This window comes from Saccostrea echinata, unplaced genomic scaffold (genome assembly GCF_033153115.1).
Source record: "Saccostrea echinata isolate AGI-Se365-2 ecotype Australia unplaced genomic scaffold, CSIRO_AGI_Sech_v1 ptg000062l, whole genome shotgun sequence".
In the NCBI taxonomy this organism is placed as follows: domain Eukaryota; kingdom Metazoa; phylum Mollusca; class Bivalvia; order Ostreida; family Ostreidae; genus Saccostrea; species Saccostrea echinata.
The window spans coordinates 2961782-2984438 of NW_026889811.1; the positions used below are offsets into that span (position 1 = coordinate 2961782).

Below are 22657 nucleotides of genomic sequence, written 5' to 3' on the forward strand. Positions count from 1 at the left end.
AAACAAAGTTTAAGAAAAAAATAGCTTTATAAATTTCTAGTGAGTATATATACTGTAATCAGTTTAGAGGTGTCTTCACTGCATGTACTAAATTTTCATTTAGAATATTTCTTATGAAGTGACACGTCCTTTATGATCATTGTTAGTTTTTGTTTTTTTCAAAGGTTGATTTTTTTTTAGTGTATTACAAATGATTTAAAAAAAAAAAAAAAAAACTTAACCCTGGAGAATATGACAATGTTTAAGATTGAAAAATCAGTTTAAAGTAAATATTATGAATACAGAAAAATGTAAAATATTTCCTTACCTTCAAAACAGGTAATCAGACATGATGATATAGCCCTATAATTAAATCAGCAGAGAATGGAAAGTGAGATGAGTGGTCTTATCACCTGGGATATATACCGGTAATTAATATGAAATGGTTGCTGAGGCATTCTCTTACAATTCCAACATTGCGGGCAATACCTTCAACAGTGTGATATCTATTGTCAATCATGAATAGCCGGCTGTGCACATCACCAATATTATTTATAGGTCTCAACACAGCAAATACACAAATCAGATTTCTTCATTCATTTCTGTAATTCTTCATGTCATCTGTTTGCTCAGATAACTGGCAGTAGATTTAATGGTAAATCATTGTCCAAACAGTCGATTACACAGGGCTGTAGAAAGTCTGTCTGCCACAACCACAGAAATGAGCAGATTAAATTGTTTTAGCTGAATATTGTCTTCTGAAAAAAAAACAAAAAAACATGAAACTTTTCTAAATAAAGAGTATATAATAGTACAGGTGACTCTAGACTGTTGGAAATTGGATCTCTCAAAGTTTTTGATCTCCAGAAGTTAGTCTGTCAGGTCCCAATTTTTTCCCCTACATATATACATCTTGATTTCTCAAACTCTAAAATCCTTGTACTCTGGAGGTCAAAATGAAATTCTGTAATGCATATTCTATGGGAATTCATCAATACCTTGAAGTGAACTTGACCTATTGTAGATCACCAATTTTTGTGACACCTTATTTTCGTGAAAATAGGTATTTGGTATTCATAAGCTAGATAAAGTTTTCATGCATTGTTTTTAATTTATACTAATTAAGATGTATGTGGGAATGAAATTTTTCCAAGCAGACTGTCTCAATTGTAATTACGCAGAAATAAGTTCTCACAAATAAAAAGTTATTTACAGTAATTAGCGCCTTTACCTGGACATTGAAATGGCTTCAGGTGCAGACCTGCGACCTGTTTACCATGTTTATATTATTTATTATTATAAAGGTAACTTGATCCAAAGAGCCTTATCACATCGAGTTGACAGGCGTGGATCATCAGATTAAACAAAAAAAGCGGAACTTGGAGTGTGATCAGCAGATGATCTGCACCTGTCAACAAGATGTGATACAGCTCTTCAGATCAAGTTTTTGTTATAAAGATAAATTTATTATATCCCCCTCTATAATTAGTAAAATATCATAAAAGAAAACTTCAAGGATAAATTGTGTTATACAACTTTTATCCATTAAACAAAAACAAAATTTTTTTCAAGGAACTATTTGATACACAAGAAAAAAACGTCATACATACTGTGTACTACATCATGAGTTTCAGAGAGGGGTGATATGGATTCAGAAAACCACAGTGTGGTGATGGAAAGTCAGATCACACCTTCATGTGATTGCCTGAAATCAACAGTAAAACCGAGTGATACTCATTTGCATACATGTGATAATACTTAGACCCTGGCAAATAGTCTGTACAGATGTCTTCAAAATACTGGAATTTCGGTGAAAATAATGTACATTGTTCATCAAAAAACTGTACAAAATATCGACCAAAAATCAATGCAAGAGGTTCATTTTTTATTCATAAATTTCAGATCAATGAAAAAGTGTACCACTGCGTGCAGTGAAATATGTAATTACTCATTTCAAGAAACTTATGTAGTTTGTAGAATTTCAGCAATCCCCATGGTCAATGCTGAATTTCTAAAAGAAATACTAAACAGCCGAAGGTATATTTTATACAACAAAGAAACACTCAATTATGCAACACTTTGTCAATTAAATACATGTGTACTCTAAATCTAATGAAAAATGATTTTTTTTTTAATGAAATCATCTGACACTAATCATAATGATCAGAAATATTCAACACTTGGTATAGTCAGGCACACTGTCTAATCCAACATAAATTTTATTTCCTACAGCATGTTTCACTGTATTTATCAACCAATTATCACCTGTACTTTAAATAATTAACAATAATTTTCCAAGATTACTTGGAGAAGCAATGAAATACAGATAATAATTAATATATGACCATGCAGACACTATGATTTTGTTATATAACGTAAGTGACTGTTCCCAGGGCAATTGACATGTTATATGTAAACACAATGTGCTTTTATTTACGTAATTAATATGATACACATATTATTGACAATTTATCATTTAGTAATTTATAAAATAATCTTGAAAGCGGTGTTTAAGAGTAAAAAATACAAATGACCTCTACTAACATTTACTGTGGTTTCCTGGACTTAAGCTATCGTGGTCACCTTTACCAGTGTTCATCCAAACGAGTGGCTAGGCATGTGGTCTACAAAAGAAAAATAGGGATGCTGAATCAATAAATTTGATGAAAAGATAAGTTAAACATAAAAGTTTTCTTTTTTTCTTCTTTGCTACTCATGGATTTTATGTCTATTAATTATTGTCTTAAAATTTCAGGTGCATAACTAAACAATAATAAATGAATGTATTCAACGAATAGGATCAATTAAGTACTGGTAATTTATGTATTGAAGTTTGCATTTGAAATATGTTATCACCAAGATGTCATATTTTGTTAGGACACATAAGTTACATAGAGGACTCAATGCTTTCTAATCTCACATTTTTTTTGTAAATTTGAACATTTTCACTTCTTCTCTGAAATGGCTCTGCCAACTTCATTCAATTTTAGTATGACTACCATCTATGGATAAAAGAGAAACAAAAATGAGTAAGTTCATGGTTTAATCCCCCTTAGACATGAGGGATGGGGCAAAAGCCATCAAAAATCATGAAATCTTCATCAATCTTCTGTCCTCCTGGACATTGTTTACATGAGTATGTAGAGCTATTAGTCCTCTACAAAATCATCAAAATCTTGGGAACTATTTACAGTAACTGGGGCCAAAATTAATTTTTTTTTTTAAAACTGTTTCAGTTGCATGAGCTCATATACATGTATAAATGCTAGTTATCAAAATCCTGCCTCTCACAATTCAAAAAACATTAGTTAAATTAAAGTGTCCTGGGTATTTTTTGCAAAGAAGGTCAAGGTCATGTGGATTGTAATGCTGGTATTTTTCATAATTTTTTATGACAAACAGTGTACATGCTAAAAAGCATAGACTTACCTCTTAAATGTCAAAAAATATGCTGCACTATGAACTATTTTGAAAAGTAGGTCAAAGGTCAAGGGACATTAGGTTGGTAACCATGGTAATTTACAAAAGCCATATTGCCAAGCAATATATATGCAAAATATCAAATCCATATATCTTAAAGTTCTCGAGTTATAAGGTGTGGCAGACAGACAGACAGCTAGACAGACAGACAGATGCCGGGTAAAGTGATCCCAAAGTGTTGTTCTGCTCTGCAGGCGACACAAAAATTGGAACAGTTTTGATGACTATTTTTATTCTTCAGGCAACACCCTGTTGGACTGAACTTTCATTAGAAATTACACGTTAAAAGGTTTGTCCTATTTTCATGTCTTCACAGACATGTCACTAATAAAATATTTGGGATTGTGAAATAGAAATGGGATATATATTCATGAAGTGTTTATGATGTCCTTGATACATATGCTTGACTTCATTTCAATTTGGTTCCTGAATATTGAGGACAAGAATAAATTTTCACATTTATTTATCTGATAGCCTCACAGGTCAAACTTTTCAAATCAGTGCAACAGAAATCAAGCACTATAAAGTTTTCAATATATTACCATCCTGTTTTCTCTCATTCATCAAAAAAGTTATCTTGTTTGGCTCAACTTGATTAGTCTTGAACCTTTTTATCAAAGCATGTTTAAAGATAACCTTGGAACCATATTTTGAACTTTTTTTTGCAAGTTATTTTAGAAAGCCCTTGCTTGGCAGGAAAGTATGTAAATGCTCATTTGATCACAGTGTGTCAATCTGTGTTAAGTTTGAATTGGAGAAAGACTGGTTTGATTCTTCAGTAATGCATCATAGTCTACATTAATTGTGAAGATGTAAATACTACACATGATTTGCTTTGGTCAATCTTGCAGCATGTAATATGTTGATTGTTTGAATCTTCCTGTCAGCTGAATTTTTAAAATCTAAATTAAATTGTTATGCCCTTGTAGTCAAAGATTTGGGGGCATATAGATTTTGGTTTGTCCATCTGTCTGGTTGTTTGTCTGCAGAAACTTTAACCCTGCTCACAACTTTTGATTGGTTCATGCTAGGGCTTACATATTTCACACCTTGCTCATTACTTTTGATTGATTCATGCTAGGGCTTACGTATTTCACACCTTGCTCATTACTTTTGATTGGTCCATGCTAGGGCTTACATATTTCACAATTTGCTCATTACTTTTGATTGGTTCATGCTAGGGCTTACATATTTCACAATTTGCTCATTACTTTTGATTGGTTCATGCTAGGGCTTGCGTATTTCACACCTTGCTCATTACTTTTGATTGGTCCATGCTAGGGCTTACATATTTCACAATTTGCTCATTACTTTTGATTGGTCCATGCTAGGGCTTACATATTTCACAATTTGCTCATTACTTTTGATTGGTTCATGCTAGGGCTTACGTATTTCACACCTGTATTCCTTGTCATGAGACCTGTCTTTCTGTACCAATATTATTGAACTCTTTTTCTTGACCTTGGAGTTTGACCTTCATTTGAAAAACATTAACCTTGAGATACCAATGGGGTCATCAGTGTTTCACAAAGACATCCTGTTTAAATTTAGATTCTAATTTACATGGCAGTTTTTTTTTTTAAACAAATGTGTATCTTTTTTTTAGTGTTACAGAAATATACCAAATGAGTGGAAAAAACAAAGGTTTTATAAAAACAATTATTAAGTGAGGTGATTATAAAGAAGAGGGGAGAATAAAAATAAGCAGAATAGTCCATAAAGCACCAAGGAACTGATTTCAGGATAATTTAATTTGTGTCCCACCACATGTCTCTTCACTGTGTACTAATTCATAAACTCCAAGGAGAGAGTTGTTTTCCCGAGACCAGCAGGGCTCAGGTGTATGTTTTACAGGTGACTGACCTTCAAACTGCCAGGTACTAAGGTAGTATCAAAGTATGACTTGTGTTGTCACTGAGAACTACAGGCCAGTGATCATGATGAAAGAATTGTCCTGTACCCAGCCAAATTTCTTTGTCACTTCTTGTGTTAAAAATTAAAAAAAATTATAGAGAGGCAACTGTACGTAAATGTATAACAATGGTATAGATAAAAATAAAATGTATTTGATCCCTATTGTGGTAATACTGGTTGTGAGTTACCAAAAAAAAAATTGTTTAGCTCTTCCCCAATCAATCCAGGTCTTAATTACTAAATACCTATAATCTTGTATCCTTGAATTTACAATTTTTTAGCCGGGCTCATTGCTCGTAGAGCAAAAGCCGGCTTTTGTTACGGTGTTCAACCGGAAATGCTGCTTCTTCACCGCCGAATCAATTAAGAGTAAGAAAATAGTACATTTGCCCAACAACCTTTGAGGCAATACACACACTAAATTAAACAAATTTAAGTTAAATAAGAAATTCTCTAAACGAAAAACATTAATGGTAATATACTTTCTCCCTTCTTCTTCAATTAATAATTATTTGTTTAAAATATGCGAAAGGTTTTCATCAGGCCTCCCTGTCTGCGTCACATTCTATAAATAAAGGTTATGTTACCAGACTAACACTTATGCGGGGAGCACGTGACCAGTACACCTTGATGCAAAACTCTCCCGCTGAGGACTCGTTTGACCTTGCTGCATCAATGTTTATTTACTTCTGTAAGTGGTATAAGACCCCGAAATGACACATGTGATAAATTGTTTACGCTGTTAAATTTAAACTAAATTTTATTATTATTATTTTTTTTTAAACATTTTTTTATTTATACTATATGCCATAAATATATTTTTTGAGTTACCTATTCTTACAGTGTCTTGTTGTTATTCATCTGTTAAAATTATTACAATGTATGTTTCATGTAAAACGGTCTGTAAATGAGCCCGGCTCTCTGTACTTCTGAGTACTTTGATTGTGATTGTTTTGATATTTCATTGATCAGTGAACTTGATAATTGAGATATGATTTTGCATCATTGCCATGACACATCTTTAAAATACCAAGTTTGAATTCATTCCATTCATGAGTTCTAGGCTTTTTTCCTGGCAATTTTTATTGCTAAGTGACCTTGACCTTTAAGATATTACCTAGAGTCAAGGTCATGGCACACTTTAGATTACCAATAGCAACATTCCCAAGTTTGAATTCATTTCAGTATGAAAGGCATCAAAATTCAGACATGAACATCAATCATTGGCCAGTGACCTTGACCTTTAAAATATCACCTTGAGTCAAGATCATAACAGTAAACCTTCAGATCACCAGCAGCAACATTCTCCTGTAAAAACATGTTTCAATGTTCTGGGACTATTCTTGGATATCCAAAAATATTTCTTGAACTATATCAAACCAAGATTCTTGAACTGTAACAGGACATACATCAGGGGCTCTTGTAGAACACAGGTAGGATTTGGCTGATTTTGGTTTGTGTTCAGTTACATGTAGCTAAGCCAAAACTAGTCTGCCCTCTCTCCCATTAGGTTTAATTACAACTGTTTAGAGTAATTTCCCTTGAATGCATTCTTTTTGTGGAAGTTTGGGTAAACTTGCGAGAGTAAACAAATAATGCCAACCTCATACAACATGTATGCTGTACTTTATTTTTGTTGGAATGATTATAATGCTTCAGTTTTTGCTAAGCTTTCCTTATTTTATGTCTCTTTACCAATGAAATCCATCGATCCTAGATCTTGAGCAAGGATGCATCTATTGTTATGTCAGTTGTCCACAGCCCGTAGGCTTAACATGTCTCCAGTATGAGAGAGTTCCTATAAAATTGATATTGTCATCAAAACTAATGAGGGAGACATTATTGGATTCAAACATCAGAAGTGATACCTACTTTTGACCTTGATGCCCCTGCTATGAATGTTCAGTGTTAATAAGTACTCAATTTTCTCAGGAACCATATGCCCTAATAAAATCCTGTATTTTTGGTAGTTTGAAATGAAATGGAGCATAGCTCCACTAGTTTTAGAGTCAATGTACCCATTCATTAAAGAGATTCTAAGAGTCTGTCCAGGAAGTACAATATTACTGCAGCTGTGAGGTTTCTTTCCTGTGCAGAAAGCAAATGTAATAATACACAATAAAGAGCCAACCTTCAGGCTAAAACACACTTCAATTTTGTGTAACATTTTTGTTTTTTATTGTAAAACTGTGGAATAGGAATTAATGATTTGTTCAATAATGCTGATGTTAAAATCAAAGTCATTTTTTAATTGCTATTTTCAAAAAAATATTGTTTATGAAATCCATTTTGTCAAAGTAAGAATTTTTGTAATATTTTTCTTTTTAGGACAAAGAAATTCAAAATTATAATCTTCCAGCACATACATTAATTAATATTTATTTTAACATTCAATATTTTGCAAGTATTTTTGTTGTTCACAGGTTCTTAACATAAATATTTTTCTTTGCCTTGAGATTTGAAATGTTAACTTTTCCCTTGTTTGTAATAAAGGGTCCTTAAATGGTCAAAGTAAAATGAAATATCAAAAAAAAAAAACAAAAAAAAAAAAAAAACACACAGAACAAAGAATTAAATTATGTACAATATAATAGTTCAGTGTCCAGTGGGGGATTCTATGGCACAACAGTAGCTTGAGGATAGTATTGCCTGTCTGCTTTTGTTAAGGCCATGATAAACTTGCTGCCCTTTATATTTTGTTATTAAGGAGAAGTGCCTGTTGGACTATGTATCTTTGGACTCTGTTTTTTTCCTTGCTTGACAGAGTATAAATCTGCCCTTGTTTTCGACTGACACAACATCCATCAACTAGCTGATCAAATTTGCTGATCAGTAGGATTCAGTCGGTTCCAGAAGACAATGGTTCAGGTCAAACTTTCTAGGAAATTCAGACTGGAAAAATTAGATAGGCCGTGGAATATTTAATGATCCCCCTAAAAAAGTGTACTGGTGAATTACATACGCAAGTCATCAAAAGAAGTCTTGACTCCCATTTGGTGAATCTTGGATTGATTTGCACTGGTTTTATTTCCAGGATATGTTTCTTCTTCTTTATAGTTGTTAGGGTTCGTACAAGTCATAAAGAATTAGGTTTGTAAATTTCATCATTTAGTGGAGTCCTTGAGTAGTTTGGAAATTTATTCTTTGCTGTATTGAAAATCATTTTTTATAAAAAGCAAAAAGAAATTCACTTTTATACGGATACCCACTTCTGCCCCAGCCCGTGGTTGAATTCTTGGCCTACAGAATCTGTCTCCTAGCAGTACATGAAAATTCCGCTAGACCGCTCAGCTATCTAGGCAAGTCAAAAAAACTTGCTTTCAATGCTGATGGAATTCTTGCAGAGCCACCCTACACTACATGGTCATTGAGAATGGAAGTGAGATACAGTTTCTTGGACATTACTTTTATTAGAGGATCATTACCAATACACATTGTAATGAAATTAATTTTATTCATAAAGCACATTTCAAACAACTCTTAATCTAACAAAACTGCCCTAATCTTTGATTACAGGGGCATTAAAAAAGTCATATCATATAAATATAAGTATTTTTGATCTTGAGATGTTTGTATATTTATCAATTTCAAGTTCAAGTTGGTTTTAATATTTTTAAGATAACAAATAAAAATTATAAATTTAAAAGTCATTATACTTACATTCACTAACATATTTGTCACCATTGTCATTTACCCCATGATCGTAGACATAATAATAATAATAAATTTATTGATTATATGTGATGGAAACTCAGCTATTCAGTGGGGTTATTACAGGTGATTAAACTGTAGAAACTTTTATTATCAATGTTCAAACATTAAGACTTAACAAAATTGTGTGTATCTTAACACTATAAGGTCACATAATACAGTCTGCTGTATTATGTAAAGAAGTGGAAAAGAAAAATTGTCATTGATTTGTTTGTTTTATATCCCTCCAAGAATTTTTTTTATACATTTTGGAAACCACCAATTGCCTATGGGAGGCTGCAATTTTTGCCCTGTAAGGTAACAAGGATAGTAGTGTGATAATGTGTAATATAACAAGGATAATGTGTAATGTAGCAAGGTTAATATTGTAATAATGTGTAATGTAACAAGATAAATAGTGTAATTATGTGTAATGTAACAAGGATAATAGTGTGATAATGTGTAATATAACAAGGATAATGTGTAATGTAGCAAGCTTAATATTGTAATAATGTGTAATGTAACAAGATAAATAGTGTAATTATGTGTAATGTAACAAGGATAATAGTGTGATAATGTGTAATATAACAAGGATAATGTGTAATGTAGCAAGCTTAATATTGTAATAATGTGTAATGTAACAAGATAAATAGTGTGATTATGTGTAATGTAACAAGGACAATAGTGTGATAATGTGTAATATAACAAGGATAATGTGTAATGTAGCAAGGTTAATATTGTAATAATGTGTAATGTAACAAGATAAATAGTGTAATTATGTGTAATGTAACAAGGATAATAGTGTGATAATGTGTAATATAACAAGGATAATGTGTAATGTAGCAAGGTTAATATTGTAATAATGTGTAATGTGACAAGATAAATAGTGTGATTATGTGTAATGTAACAAGGACAATAGTGTGATAATGTGTAATATAACAAGGATAATGTGTAATGTAGCAAGGTTAATATTGTAATAATGTGTAATGTAACAAGATAAATAGTGTGATTATGTGTAATGTAACAAGGACAATAGTGTGATAATGTGTAATATAACAAGGATAATGTGTAATGTAGCAAGCTTAATATTGTAATAATGTGTAATGTAACAAGATAAATAGTGTGATTATGTGTAATGTAACAAGGATAATAGTGTGATAATGTGTAATATAACAAGGATAAGGTGTAATGTAGCAAGGTTAATATTGTAATAATGTGTAATGTGACAAGATAAATAGTGTAATTATGTGTAATGTAACAAGGACAATAGTGTGATAATGTGTAATATAACAAGGATAAGGTGTAATGTAGCAAGTTTAATTTAAGGAATCACTGTCTAGTTAGTAGAGTATGCCAGGGCATCAACGATAGTTGGAAACGTGAGATAATTTGCATAACAGGCGAAGCCCGTTATGCATTAATTATCCCATGTTTCCAACTATCGTTGATGTCCCTGGCATACTGTACTAACTAGATAATTTGCATAACGGGCAAAGCCCGTTATGCATAAATTATCCCACGTTTCCAACTATCATTGATGTCCCTGGCATACTCTACTAACTAGACAGTGATTCCTTATATTTCCATTTCATTGTGAAATAAAATTGTAAATTTAGATTTTAAAAATGTAGACTAATAGATTTAAATTACACGAGGCCTCACATGTCAATTTCAATAGTCCCCGCCCACTGACGTCAAATACAAAGAAAACCGCACGAGAATTACATGCATGTATTAGGCCTCCTTAGAGTCAGACACAAAGACAGCCGCACGAGAATTACATGCATGTTAGGCCTTCTTAGCTCCTGACCTTTCGCTTGGCGAAATTTGCATTCCGTTAGAATGATCAAGAAATCAACTCTCCTAACTTTCAAAGAGTTATCACAGAGAAAACAAATAGAAATGGAAATATATTGTAATAATGTGTAATGTAACAAGATAAATAGTGTGATTATGTGTAATGTAACAAGGACAGTAGTGTGATAATGTATCTTTATTATACCTCTACTGAAATTACTCTATATAAAATTAATACCATAAAACTGTCTATTTCCACAAGAAGAGACTATTTCCCTCATCCGAGGACTACTCCCTGGAAAATCAGAGCTACTCCCTGGGACTACTCCCTCATGAATATTTATTAGTAATTTTAACCAATCAAAGTGTTCAGTGGGCGGAGCGTTTAAGAATTCTCGAGTCTCTGACGTCATGTTATTAGCAATGTAACTATGACGTCAAAACATTTCGACATGCGATGTCAAAATCATACTTGGATTCTAGCGAAATGAAGGCAACGATAATTCTTCGAAATGTCAGTGAAAATACTTTTTAAAAATAATTTAATTGTTTTAGGACACGATGCATTACTTATAACAATGTGTTAAATCGCATGTATTTGTGATTTTGCCTCTACATTGTTTTTTTTTAAATGTTGAAATGTCTGGTGAAAAAATTAAATCGTCTATGATTGTTTCGGTATAATAAAACAGTTATGGAATGGGAACTCGGGAAATAGCAAATTTATAGTTCCCCTCGGCGGCTTCGCCACCTCGGGAAATAGTTTCCTCCCTCGGGGAACCATAAATTTTCTATTTCCCTCGTACCCATTCCATTACTGTATATTATACCTCATTATAATTATTCTATACAACACATTATCCGATTGGTTCTAGATAATCACATGACAGGGCCATAAAACTTCATATTTCCCTGTCGTCGTCATGCCTTTCATCATATTCAACCTCGGTATAATAAGCAATTTATTGCATGAATGTTCGGGAAACATGAAGATTTATTCAGCCAAGAAATATCATATTCCCCTTGGGCGAAGCCCTAAGGTAATATGATTTTTCTTGGCTGAATAAATCTTTATATTTCCCTCACGATCATGCAATAAATGTATAATGTAACAAGGATGATAATGTAATAATGAGTAATGTAAAAAGCTTTATGTGTAAGGTAACAAGGATAATAGTATAATAATGTGTAATGTTTCAAGGATAATAGTGTTATTATGTGTAATGTGTAACAAGGTAAATGTGTAATGTAACAAGGATAATAGTGTAATAATATGTAATGTACGTATTGTATAAGCAGACATTTTAGCGAGGATTCAATTTTAACATTTTAAGTGAGGTTGTTGAGATCGCTAAAATTTAATATCACTAACAATTCATTCCAAATCGGAGTTTATCCTTATTTTTCTTTGTATCATAGTCTCAAAAATTATTTCTCGTTAAAAAAAATATATTGACTTTTTTGGAAAAATTGCTAAATTTGGGTCTCGCTGAAAATTCCACTTATACGGTAACAGGTTGTAGTGTAATAATGTATTATGTAACTAGATGTAATTATTTGTTATAAAACAAGGTTTAGTGTAATAATGTGTAGTGCATTTATGTGTTAATATGAAACAACTTGGAAGGTGTTTAATAAGGACTAGGAATCTCAAATTTAAAAATATTCTCGGAAGTGTTTCACCTAAAGTGATATGAGTGCTACAACTGACATGTTATATGTGTACATTTAGGAATCAGTGTCTTTCATTAGCATCAATGATGAATTAAACCCTCCCTTATTATTTGTATAAGAAGTGTTTTGCTTATTTTACAGTATCTAAGTCAGTAAGAAGACGATTAATGTCCTCTCTTAGTGGCTATTTGTCTGTTAAGAAAACAGATCTTCTCAGAATGCTCTCTTTCATCAAGATACAAGGTATTTGTATACTTCATATGTTTGGCATTCAAAAAACATAGATTGATCCCATTAAGTTCCTGATGTGTAGAACAATTTGTTCTGTGTATGAGTGAGAGCATGCATTTGCTAATATACTGGAATAAATGCAACTCTCTTAGTAACATCAAAAAGGTCTGGTACAATGTGTTGTCATTGGTCACATAGATTGCCTGTAAAACTGGAAGTCTTAGTAAATCTGAGGATGCAAAGAGAAAAAAGTGGCAATATCTTTTTTTATTCCAAGCATTATCTGTGAGTTTTTATTGATTGCAGGTCTCTAATCAAACAGTAATACAGGGGTCTGCTCACTATATATATATCCATCAGAAACCAAAATCATGCCTTACTTATGATAGCACTCTTTTTTTGGAAAGAAAAAAAGTTATTGTACCAGTTAAAGAGACAATTTAAGATTTGATACTTTAGCATCATCATGATACAAAGGGTGAATATCCAGTCAAGAGATTGTTTAGCAGGCAGAGGGCTTCATTTGTCCCTGAGTCTAGTGTCTTAGTAGTAGTTTATGATGGATCTTACCAAACGGTACCATCTGGTGACGGAACATTGAAGCCTTACAAACACGAGGGAGTATTAGGACTATACTCTAAGGTTATAGTGACGATATTCCTGATCTAATGGCCTTGTTTGTACATGTATTGTGGCTATCCAATCTTTTGAAATAATGAGTCTTTATGGCAAACAAGAGGGAAAAAAAGAGCACACTTCTCTGACCTCATGGAACTGTAGGTCTTTTCTGCTGCTGGATATGAAGGAAAAGCTGCTATCTAATTTAGCCTAAGGCAGTCAGAAAGTTTACAGTTGTAAAGAATGATCGTAGCAAAAATATTGTGTATACCAGATATAAACCAAATATTATCATGCTTCTGTATAAATATGAATGTTAAGCTTTTGTTGGAACTGAATTAAATATAAGTACTAGCTGGTATATTGACTATAGGTTTGCATTACTATTTAATGCAGTATTGCTTAGACAATGTCAGCACATACATTTTAAGTTTAGGAACTGACTTTTTTATACTGATATTAGAGATTATTTTTTACTTCTTTATCAAGTTTTATCTTTAAGAATTATTTTTTTTTATCTTGTGTAGACATATAACTATCTAGATTTCAGAGTCACTAGTGTCTTCCTGTGTGATGTATATAAACTGAACAAATTCTAGACTTTTTTTTAAAATAAAAGTTAAACTACACTTCATCATACACCCACAGGATTTGACTTTAAGACAAGATAGCTTTTCAGTGGCTCTTTGGATGTCTCGGTTTTCAGACATCTGCCAACTAATGGGCAACATTTCCTGGAATAAATGCTATTCATGTGTAGGAGAACTATCAAATACAAGAAGACAATGTTTTTTGTGATGGATAATGAAAAAGACTGAAATTTCACTCCATATTAGACTTTGCTTTATATTCAGGAATCAATTCTTTAAAGATATAACTTTTTATCACATGTTTACCCCTTTATCCCGTGGATATCACTCATTGGATATTTTTTCATATCCCACTGCTGTGACGCCGCAATGGGTTTGGTGTGAAAGTCAGATGAAATAAAATAAAGTGAATTCCTATATAAAAACAGTGTAAAATATTGAAAGTGATGCATAAAACATGGAAAAAAAAGAATCTCCCATGATTTGTAGCTGGATATGATTTTTATCCAACTCGTTGTGTGTTTTATCCCCTCGCCAAGGCTCAGGGATAAAGAAAAAACCACACAACTCATTGCATAAAAATCATATCCAACTACAAATCATGGGAGATCTTATATTTAGCTCACCTTGCTGAAGTCAAAATAAACTTGTGCTCTGCCCCTTCTACCACTGCCAATAGTGTCAGTGTCCCAGTTGAAACTCAAGGAGCAGGTCTTAGACCAAATTCCCAAGTAACTATAATTAAGTCCTTAGCTTGGACCAAACTTGCATGGATGATGCATCTAGGAATGTACACTACCAGACTTGTTTTGATGCTGGATGTGACCTAATTTTCCAGATGAGAGACCCGGTTTAAGGTTTTGAGAGCAGTTCATTTTCAAGTGACTATAAAGCTATATGGTGACCAAATGTGTATGGATAATGCATCTAGGAATGCACACTATCAGATTTGTTTTGGGAGACCTACATTTTCTGGATGATGACCAAGTTAAAGTTTTTGTAGCAAGTATAAATAGTAAACCCTTGAATGACCAAACTTACATGGATATTGCATCTAGAGATGCACACTCCCAGACATGATTATTGATGATGCTGGATCTTACCTAAATGATGATTTAACAAGTTAAAGTTTATGAAGCAGGCCATTACAAAGTAATTTTTAGCTTTCCTTGACCAAATTTGCATGGATGTTGCATCTAGGGATGGACACTACCATTAAAAATCATTTGATAAGAGACTTTGTCTTATGTATAGAAAACAATCATGAAGGTGAACTTTCTGGTCAGTGATAACCCATGTTTTTTTGAAAGTGTGTCTCTTCTCTTGAGACTAACAGACAATGGAAAAATGATCCACTAAAATAAGAGCCTACTTGCACTCTGATCAGGAAATGGTCTGAATGAAATTGAAGCTGTAAAAGACATTAAAAAAGCAAAATAGAGTATTTTTTCCTTTCCATATGGATGTCACTTTCATTATTTAATAGGATGATGTTGGAGAAGACATATCCATCACTATTGAACGTAAAAAGAACTTAAGACCAAAAATTACAATTTTTTTTTAATGGAGGTACATTTTTAATGGACTTGCACCACAATTGCAGAATTATAGATCCATTACTTCTAAAATGGGGATAATTTTTTTTCTTTTGTATAAACTTAGTTGAAATAACCCCACCTCATTCACTGTTCACTTTTCAAGTTGTGTTACTTAATCTCATATTTGAAAAAAAAAACCCAGAATGTTATTATTAAACAGAATTCTATGTCAGTGAAGTATCACTTACAAAAAGGCTCAAGGGACATGAGGCTCACCTGGGTCACGTGTTAGACAAATCACAAATTTAAACAAATTTAATGTATACCTTAATATAATGTCTACATTTCAATTTGATAATGCATAGTGTTGTTTCTAAGGAAGTTGACAATAATCAAGTTGAACATGAAACTCTCAAGTTTTACCTGAATGACTTGAACAAACTTGAATGTACACTTCATATGAATGTATGCTAATTACCAGAATGAGTCCTAATCCTTCCTTTTTATTTATTGGAAACCAATAGCTTGTACTTTTGTATTCAGTCACCAACAAGATTGATCTAGAGGCCTATGGGCTTCTGAACTCTTCTGAATTTCTTGCACAAATTTTAATGTTTGTGTTCATTTGTTGGTAAACTTATTTTTAGCATACAATTTCTTCCACATATTCCTTAGAATGTGATGGAAACAATTTGAACAGTATTACACAATTAAGAATACTCAGAAACTGACTTATTTCTTTTAATGAAGAAGCATCATTTTTTGTCATTTTTGAGACAAGATTAGACCAGCAGTTGTCACCGCCATATTAGGCCGTGTACAACAAGTCACAGGATTGTGTCAGTTTTGTTTAAAACATTGGAGAAATCTTAATATGCCATAATGGTCTTGTACAAAATGAGAACAGCTGTTGAATTGTTACATTACAAGGACAGATTCTAAGATACAAGGCAGAATCTATCTGTATGGTTAGACACTGTATGCAGGTCTCGAAGGTGATTGATGAAAAGGTCAAATAATATCAGGTGTAGACATAAGTAAATTAAAAAGACAAGTTTAGGGTCAGAATCTGAATCTAATTTTCAACAGTACCATTCTTTGGCTTTGATCACCTGTGAATGAACTGTGAGTGGAGCAGTTAACATGCACCACATGCTTCCTGTTTTGACATAAAGAAGAACTACAGCCAGATCATATATCACAAGGAGACCATTAAACACAACATTTCCCTCTGTATCTTTATTGAATGAATTCAGTTAGGTTGTTTATCCTGAAAAGGCTGCCATCATTTAAATTTGTAAATTGGAGGGAAGACTTTGCAGGTTATTAGGAGTGCAGTCATTATCACTTATTAATAATCATATACAAACTGGTATATTTTTCATTTATTTCTTTCAGTTTAATGTTGGAGATGCTGCCAAGTTTAAGGTGTACAAATCAGACCAGTCTTCTGTGGATTTCAAGGTTTTCTACCAGGTAGGGTATCCCAGTAGTTACCAAGGTTTTCTACCAGGTAGGGTATTCCAGTAATTACCAAGGTTTTCTACCAGGTAGGGCATCCCAGTAATTAGCAAGGTTTTCTACCAGGTAGGGTATCCCAGTAATTACCAAGGTTTTCTACCAGGTAGGGTATCCCAGTAATTATCAAGGATTTTTACCAGGTAGAGTATCCCAATAAATACAACGGTTTTTCAACCAGGTAGGGTATTCCAGTAAATACCAAGGTTTCCTGTGAGGTAGGGTATCAGTAATTACCAAGGTTTTTACCAGATAGGATATCCCAGTAATTACCAAGGTTTTGATACAGTGTAAGCTTCTACTATGGCTTCATTAATTTACAAAGAAATAAACTGTTGACTAAGACCAAAACTCATTCTGCTTGAAATTTCATATATATTAAAAAATTGTTTCAAAAATTCTTCTTAAAAAATCTTATTAATGTCAAGAAGAAAGTAATTCACACAGTTATATTTGGGTTTTAGTAATTACATTTTTTCGTAAAATGTGACCAAGGTCTCTACAGATACTTTTATTCTTTTTCAAAATTTTCTGTTGTTTTTTTTCACAACCCAATCTTACATTTCATTCAAGCAGCATTTTTGGGACACCTTACCTGATGCAGATTGCCAAGGCTGGACCACAATAACCCAAAGTTGATCAAGAAAAAATGAATTGTTTATAAGATGCAGAAATAAGGCCAGTATTTGTGTGAAGGTTTTCAGTGCCCAATGGCATGATCAGTTGTACAGTTTATCATATGTTTGTAGGTTTTCAGTAAAGACATGTCCATGATCAGTGCTACGTTTATCATATGTTTGTAGGTTTTCAGGAAAGACATTTCCATGATCAGTGCTACGTTTATCATATGTTTGTAGGTTTTCAGGAAAGACATGTCCATGATCAGTGCTACGTTTATCATATGTTTGTAGGTTTTCAGGAAAGACATGTCCATGATCAGTGCTACGTTTATCATATGTTTGTAGGTTTTCAGGAAAGACATGTCCATGATCAGTGCTACGTTTATCATATGTTTGTAGGTTTTCAGGAAAGACATGTCCATGATCAGTGGTACGTTTATCATATGTTTGTAGGTTTTCAGGAAAGACATGTCCATGATCAGTGGTACGTTTATCATATGTTTGTAGGTTTTCAGGAAAGACATGTCCATGATCAGTGGTACGTTTATCATATGTTTGTAGGTTTTCAGTAAAGGACTGTCCATGATCAGTGGTACGTTTATCATATGTTTGTAGGTTTTCAGGAAAGACATGTCCATGATCAGTGGTACGTTTATCATATGTTTGTAGGTTTTCAGTAAAGGACTGTCCATGAGCAGTGGTACAGTTTTCATATGTCTGTGGGTTTTCAGTTAATAAGGCATGTCTGTGATCAGTGATATGTTTATCATATGTTTGTAGGTTTTTAGTAAAGGCATGTCGGTGACCACTGGTATGGTTAACTTTGGACAGAGTAAAACAGCCATGCTCTCTGTGACAGTCAGCAGATGGATGTCTCCCACGGCAACAGTAATGGTATACGGTGTATCCAATGGTTACCTGATTACTGCAATACAGAAAATCAAAGTCAATCTCAACTTAAACTCTCAGGTATAATGTAGAAATTGACCTCTATGAGACTCACAAGTGATCAATGATATACAATTATGGACTCTAGGAGGTGAATATGGTTTAATATTCACCAGAAAAGTATCCATAGTAGATGCACATCAAACAGTAGGAATTGAAAAATCATTGAAATCTTTGTACCAAGGATGACATGAAGTTGCACTCTAATCTGTTTATGATATTGGAACAATATTTGATCAGTGTATCATGTGCGGTGGCAGTCCTTTTTTTTAAATTGCAAAAATCCATCCATATACATTGGACATGGCAAGCTTCCCAGGTAATTCTTTATGGTCTTGATACATGATTTCTACTATTTTTGCAGGCTAGAATGTCTTTTGGGACCTCACGGGCGACAGTGGGGTCAGACGTCACACTCCGAGTGACCACACCTGAACAGAATTCCTTTGTGGCTGTGGTGGCCATCGACAAAGGATCCGATCTTCTTGGAACTATTGATATCACAGAGAAAGAGGTATTGGTACACAGCAATTTGAAATTATCATGAGTCTGGGAAAATTGTGAAAACTATACTACTTACATTGCTTTTTGATTATCAGATTTTAAAAGGCTTAGAGATGTATGCTATGGGAAATAATCCAGTTAATGGACCTATTGTCATGAACAGGAGAAAGAGAAGTATTATCAATCCTTACTACCGATCCTACAGCACAGCTAAGATTCTTAGAGTGAGTATAACGAGCAGGCTCATACAGGCTACACAAACTCATACAGGCTCATACAGGCTACACAAACTCATACAGGCTACACAGGCTTATACAGGCTATGCAAACTCATACAGGCTCATACAGGCTAGACAAACTCATACAGGCTACACAGACTCATACAGGCTATGCAAACTCATACAGACTCATACAGGCTACACAAACTCGTACAGGCTACACAGACTCATACAGGCTATGCAAACTCATACCGGCTCATACAGGCTACACAATCTCATACAGGCTACACAGGCTTACAGGCTACGCAAATTGTCAAATGTTGTGTCTGTGAGTGAGTATAATAAGTACAGGCTCATACAGGCTACACAAATTGTTAAATGTTGTGTCTGTGAGTGAGTATAAGCACAGGCTCATACAGGCTACACAAATTGTCAAATGTTTCTGTGAGTGAGTATAACCACAGGCTCAAACAGGCTACACAAACTCATACAGGCTACACAAACTCATACAGGCTACACAAACTCATACAGGCTACATAAACTGTCAAATGTTGTGTCTGTGAGTGAGTATAATAAGTATGGGCTTAAACAGGCTACACAAACTCATACAGGCTACACAGGCTAATACAGGCTACACAAACTGTCAAATGTTGTGTCTGTGAGTGAGTATAACAGATAAGGCTTAAACAGGCTACACAAAGTGTCAAATGTTGTGTCTGTGAGTGAGTATAATAAGCACAGGCTCATACAGGCTACACAAACTTGTACAGGCTACACAAACTTATACAGGCTACACAAAGTGTCAAATGTTGTGTCTGTGAGTGAGTATAATAAGCACAGAAGACTCGTACAGGCTACACAAACTGTCAAATGTTGTGTCTGTTAGTGAGTATAATAAGAACAGGCTCATACAGGCTACACAAACTCATACAGGCAACACAGACTCGTACAGGCTACACAGGCTCATACAGGCTACACAAACTGTCAAATGCTGTCCAACATATGACTTGAATTTTTACCAAAACATCATGAACTGATTGAAGCTTTCCTATACATGATAATTGATCATATTACAGCAAATGCACAACTTGTTCAATAATTAAATGATAAATTTAATAGTTGGAACTCACTTTGACTATTTCACAGGTGTTCCAACCTTCCTAGATAATTTTTACTGGAACTGGAATAGCCCTGACAGAGTGTAAATGGTACAAATTAATATTTTGTTTCAGATGGTTGGTGTAATGTGTCTGACGGATGCAACTATTCATGATGAAATAGACAGCTTCTTTGATTGTAAGTTAAGGCTAAGTTAGGCCAGTCAAATTTTCACAGGATACAGTAAAACTCGGTTATAACGAAGTCACTGGGACCTGTGAAATTACTTTGCTATATCCGTTATTCGTTATATCTGTAGAAGGAATTCGTAAAATTTATATAGCTGGGGATCCAAGAAAACTTTGCTATATCCGTGAATTCGCAATATCCGTGTTCGTACTAAACGACTTTTACTGTATTGCTTTTGTTAGATAAAACTAGCTTTTTTGATCAGATTTTATTTATGATAATTGTATGTCTTTCTGTGTGAACTTTTAATGTTGCTGACTTCTTATTTTTCAAAAAGGGGGGGGGGGGGTCTTTCACTTGAATTTTCTCTTCTAAGAAAGAGAGTGAATTACTCTGAAATGAGGAAATCAAGACTTCTTTAACTTGTGTATGTTCACTTACATACCCTGTTGCCCCGAAGTCCAGGATAGAAACAGAATAGTTTCAAATTTATATTTAATTTATGACTGTAATTTAGATCATTCACAGGTAGTGATGTTAAAATTTTGTCCAAATTGAAATCCTTAAAATTATTCTTCTCAAGAATGACCTGGCTTTAATTCATCAAATATAGACTAGCATTCTCATGGGTTGTACATTTAAGTTTTGGCCTTTCAATCTTCCAGAACCAGTTTGGGGCCATTTTAGAAAGAAAAATATTTTTATGCCCTGCCATGAAAATGACCAGGGCATATGGAGTTTGTCGTGTCCATCTTCCATCCTTCAATCATTCCGTCGTGCTTTGCGTTTAGCTCAGTTAAAAGCTCAGTTTCAAAGAAACTTTTCAAGATATTTTTATCAAACTTCATATGCTAATAGATATTGATAAGAGCTATTCAACTGCATCAACATTTTTTGACCTTGACCTATCATTTGACCTTGACCTCACTTTTCTTTTAGTAGTGTTTAGCTCATTTTTAAAGATATCATTCATGAGATTTTTGTCAAACTTCATATGCTAATACATACTGAGGTAAGCTTTCCAACTGCATCAATATTTTTTTGACCTTGACCTCACTTTTTTTAAATTAGTGTTTACCTCAGTTTTAAATAAACCATTCAAGATATTTTTATCAAACTTAATATGCTGATGCGTATTAGTGAGAGCTATTCAACTGCATCAAAAACTGTTGACCTTGCACTTTTCTCTGACCTTGACCTCACTTTTCTTTAATTTGCATTTTGCATAATTTTAAAGAAATCATTTAAGATATTTTTTGTAAGCTGATGCACTAATACATAATTTGGTGAGAATTCATCATCTATATCTAATTTTTTAGATTTCAATTTTAATTTAAAAGAAACTATTCAAGATAATCTCATCAAATTTCATACACTAACACAAATTTTCATGTTGCATTACTAATAAACACTTGGTGGGGCATTCATGTCCTGTGGACATATTTCTAGTTTTGAAATGTTTTCTTCAAATAAGCAGCAAGTCATTAGATTTCAAGAATGTTAAATAGAACTTAGGTCATTGTATGTGGATTCAAATTATAATTCCTGAATGTTGAAAAATGTCTAAAGTTTTATATATATCAAGAACATAATCAGAATTATATATGATATCCAGCTGAACAAATGTGTCATCTTTAGACGTTGTCAATGTATCTTCACTGATCAATTTCAGATGACAGTTTTGTAAAAGAAGCAGCGGTTCCAGAGATGAATGATGGACAACCTGCTGTCCTTCCTAACCAAAAACAGATGCAACCTAATTCTGGAAGTGATGCCAAAGTCCGCAAAAACTTTCCTGAGACCTGGATCTGGCTGGATGGAAAAAGCGGGTCAGTTTATGTCAGTAATGCAAGAACTCTGTAAAAACAAGAAAACATTGCAAGTGAAGGCTTGAGACAAAGGTCAGATTTGTCATGGATCTGACATTATTCATAAATATACAGTAAAACCTCATTATCTCAAACTTGATGGGACCGAGAAAAAACTTCAAGATATCTGAGTATTCGAGTTATCAAGGGTAAAATACTTAAAGAATAAGTGGTTGAGACTTCA

At 33.4% G+C, this 22657-nt stretch overlaps 1 protein-coding gene across 1 annotated transcript in view; it reads left to right on the forward strand.

The window, feature by feature from the left end:
* LOC133175436 (CD109 antigen-like) overlaps nt 1-22657 on the forward strand; it is a 203445-nt gene that overhangs the window by 162528 nt on the left and 18260 nt on the right. The window contains exons 18-23 of the mRNA XM_061310542.1: nt 16910-16987; nt 18430-18618; nt 18962-19111; nt 19197-19325; nt 20551-20614; nt 22278-22434. Of these exons, the coding sequence (XP_061166526.1) occupies nt 16910-16987; nt 18430-18618; nt 18962-19111; nt 19197-19325; nt 20551-20614; nt 22278-22434 (767 nt within the window). The remainder of the gene's footprint in view (nt 1-16909; nt 16988-18429; nt 18619-18961; nt 19112-19196; nt 19326-20550; nt 20615-22277; nt 22435-22657) is intronic.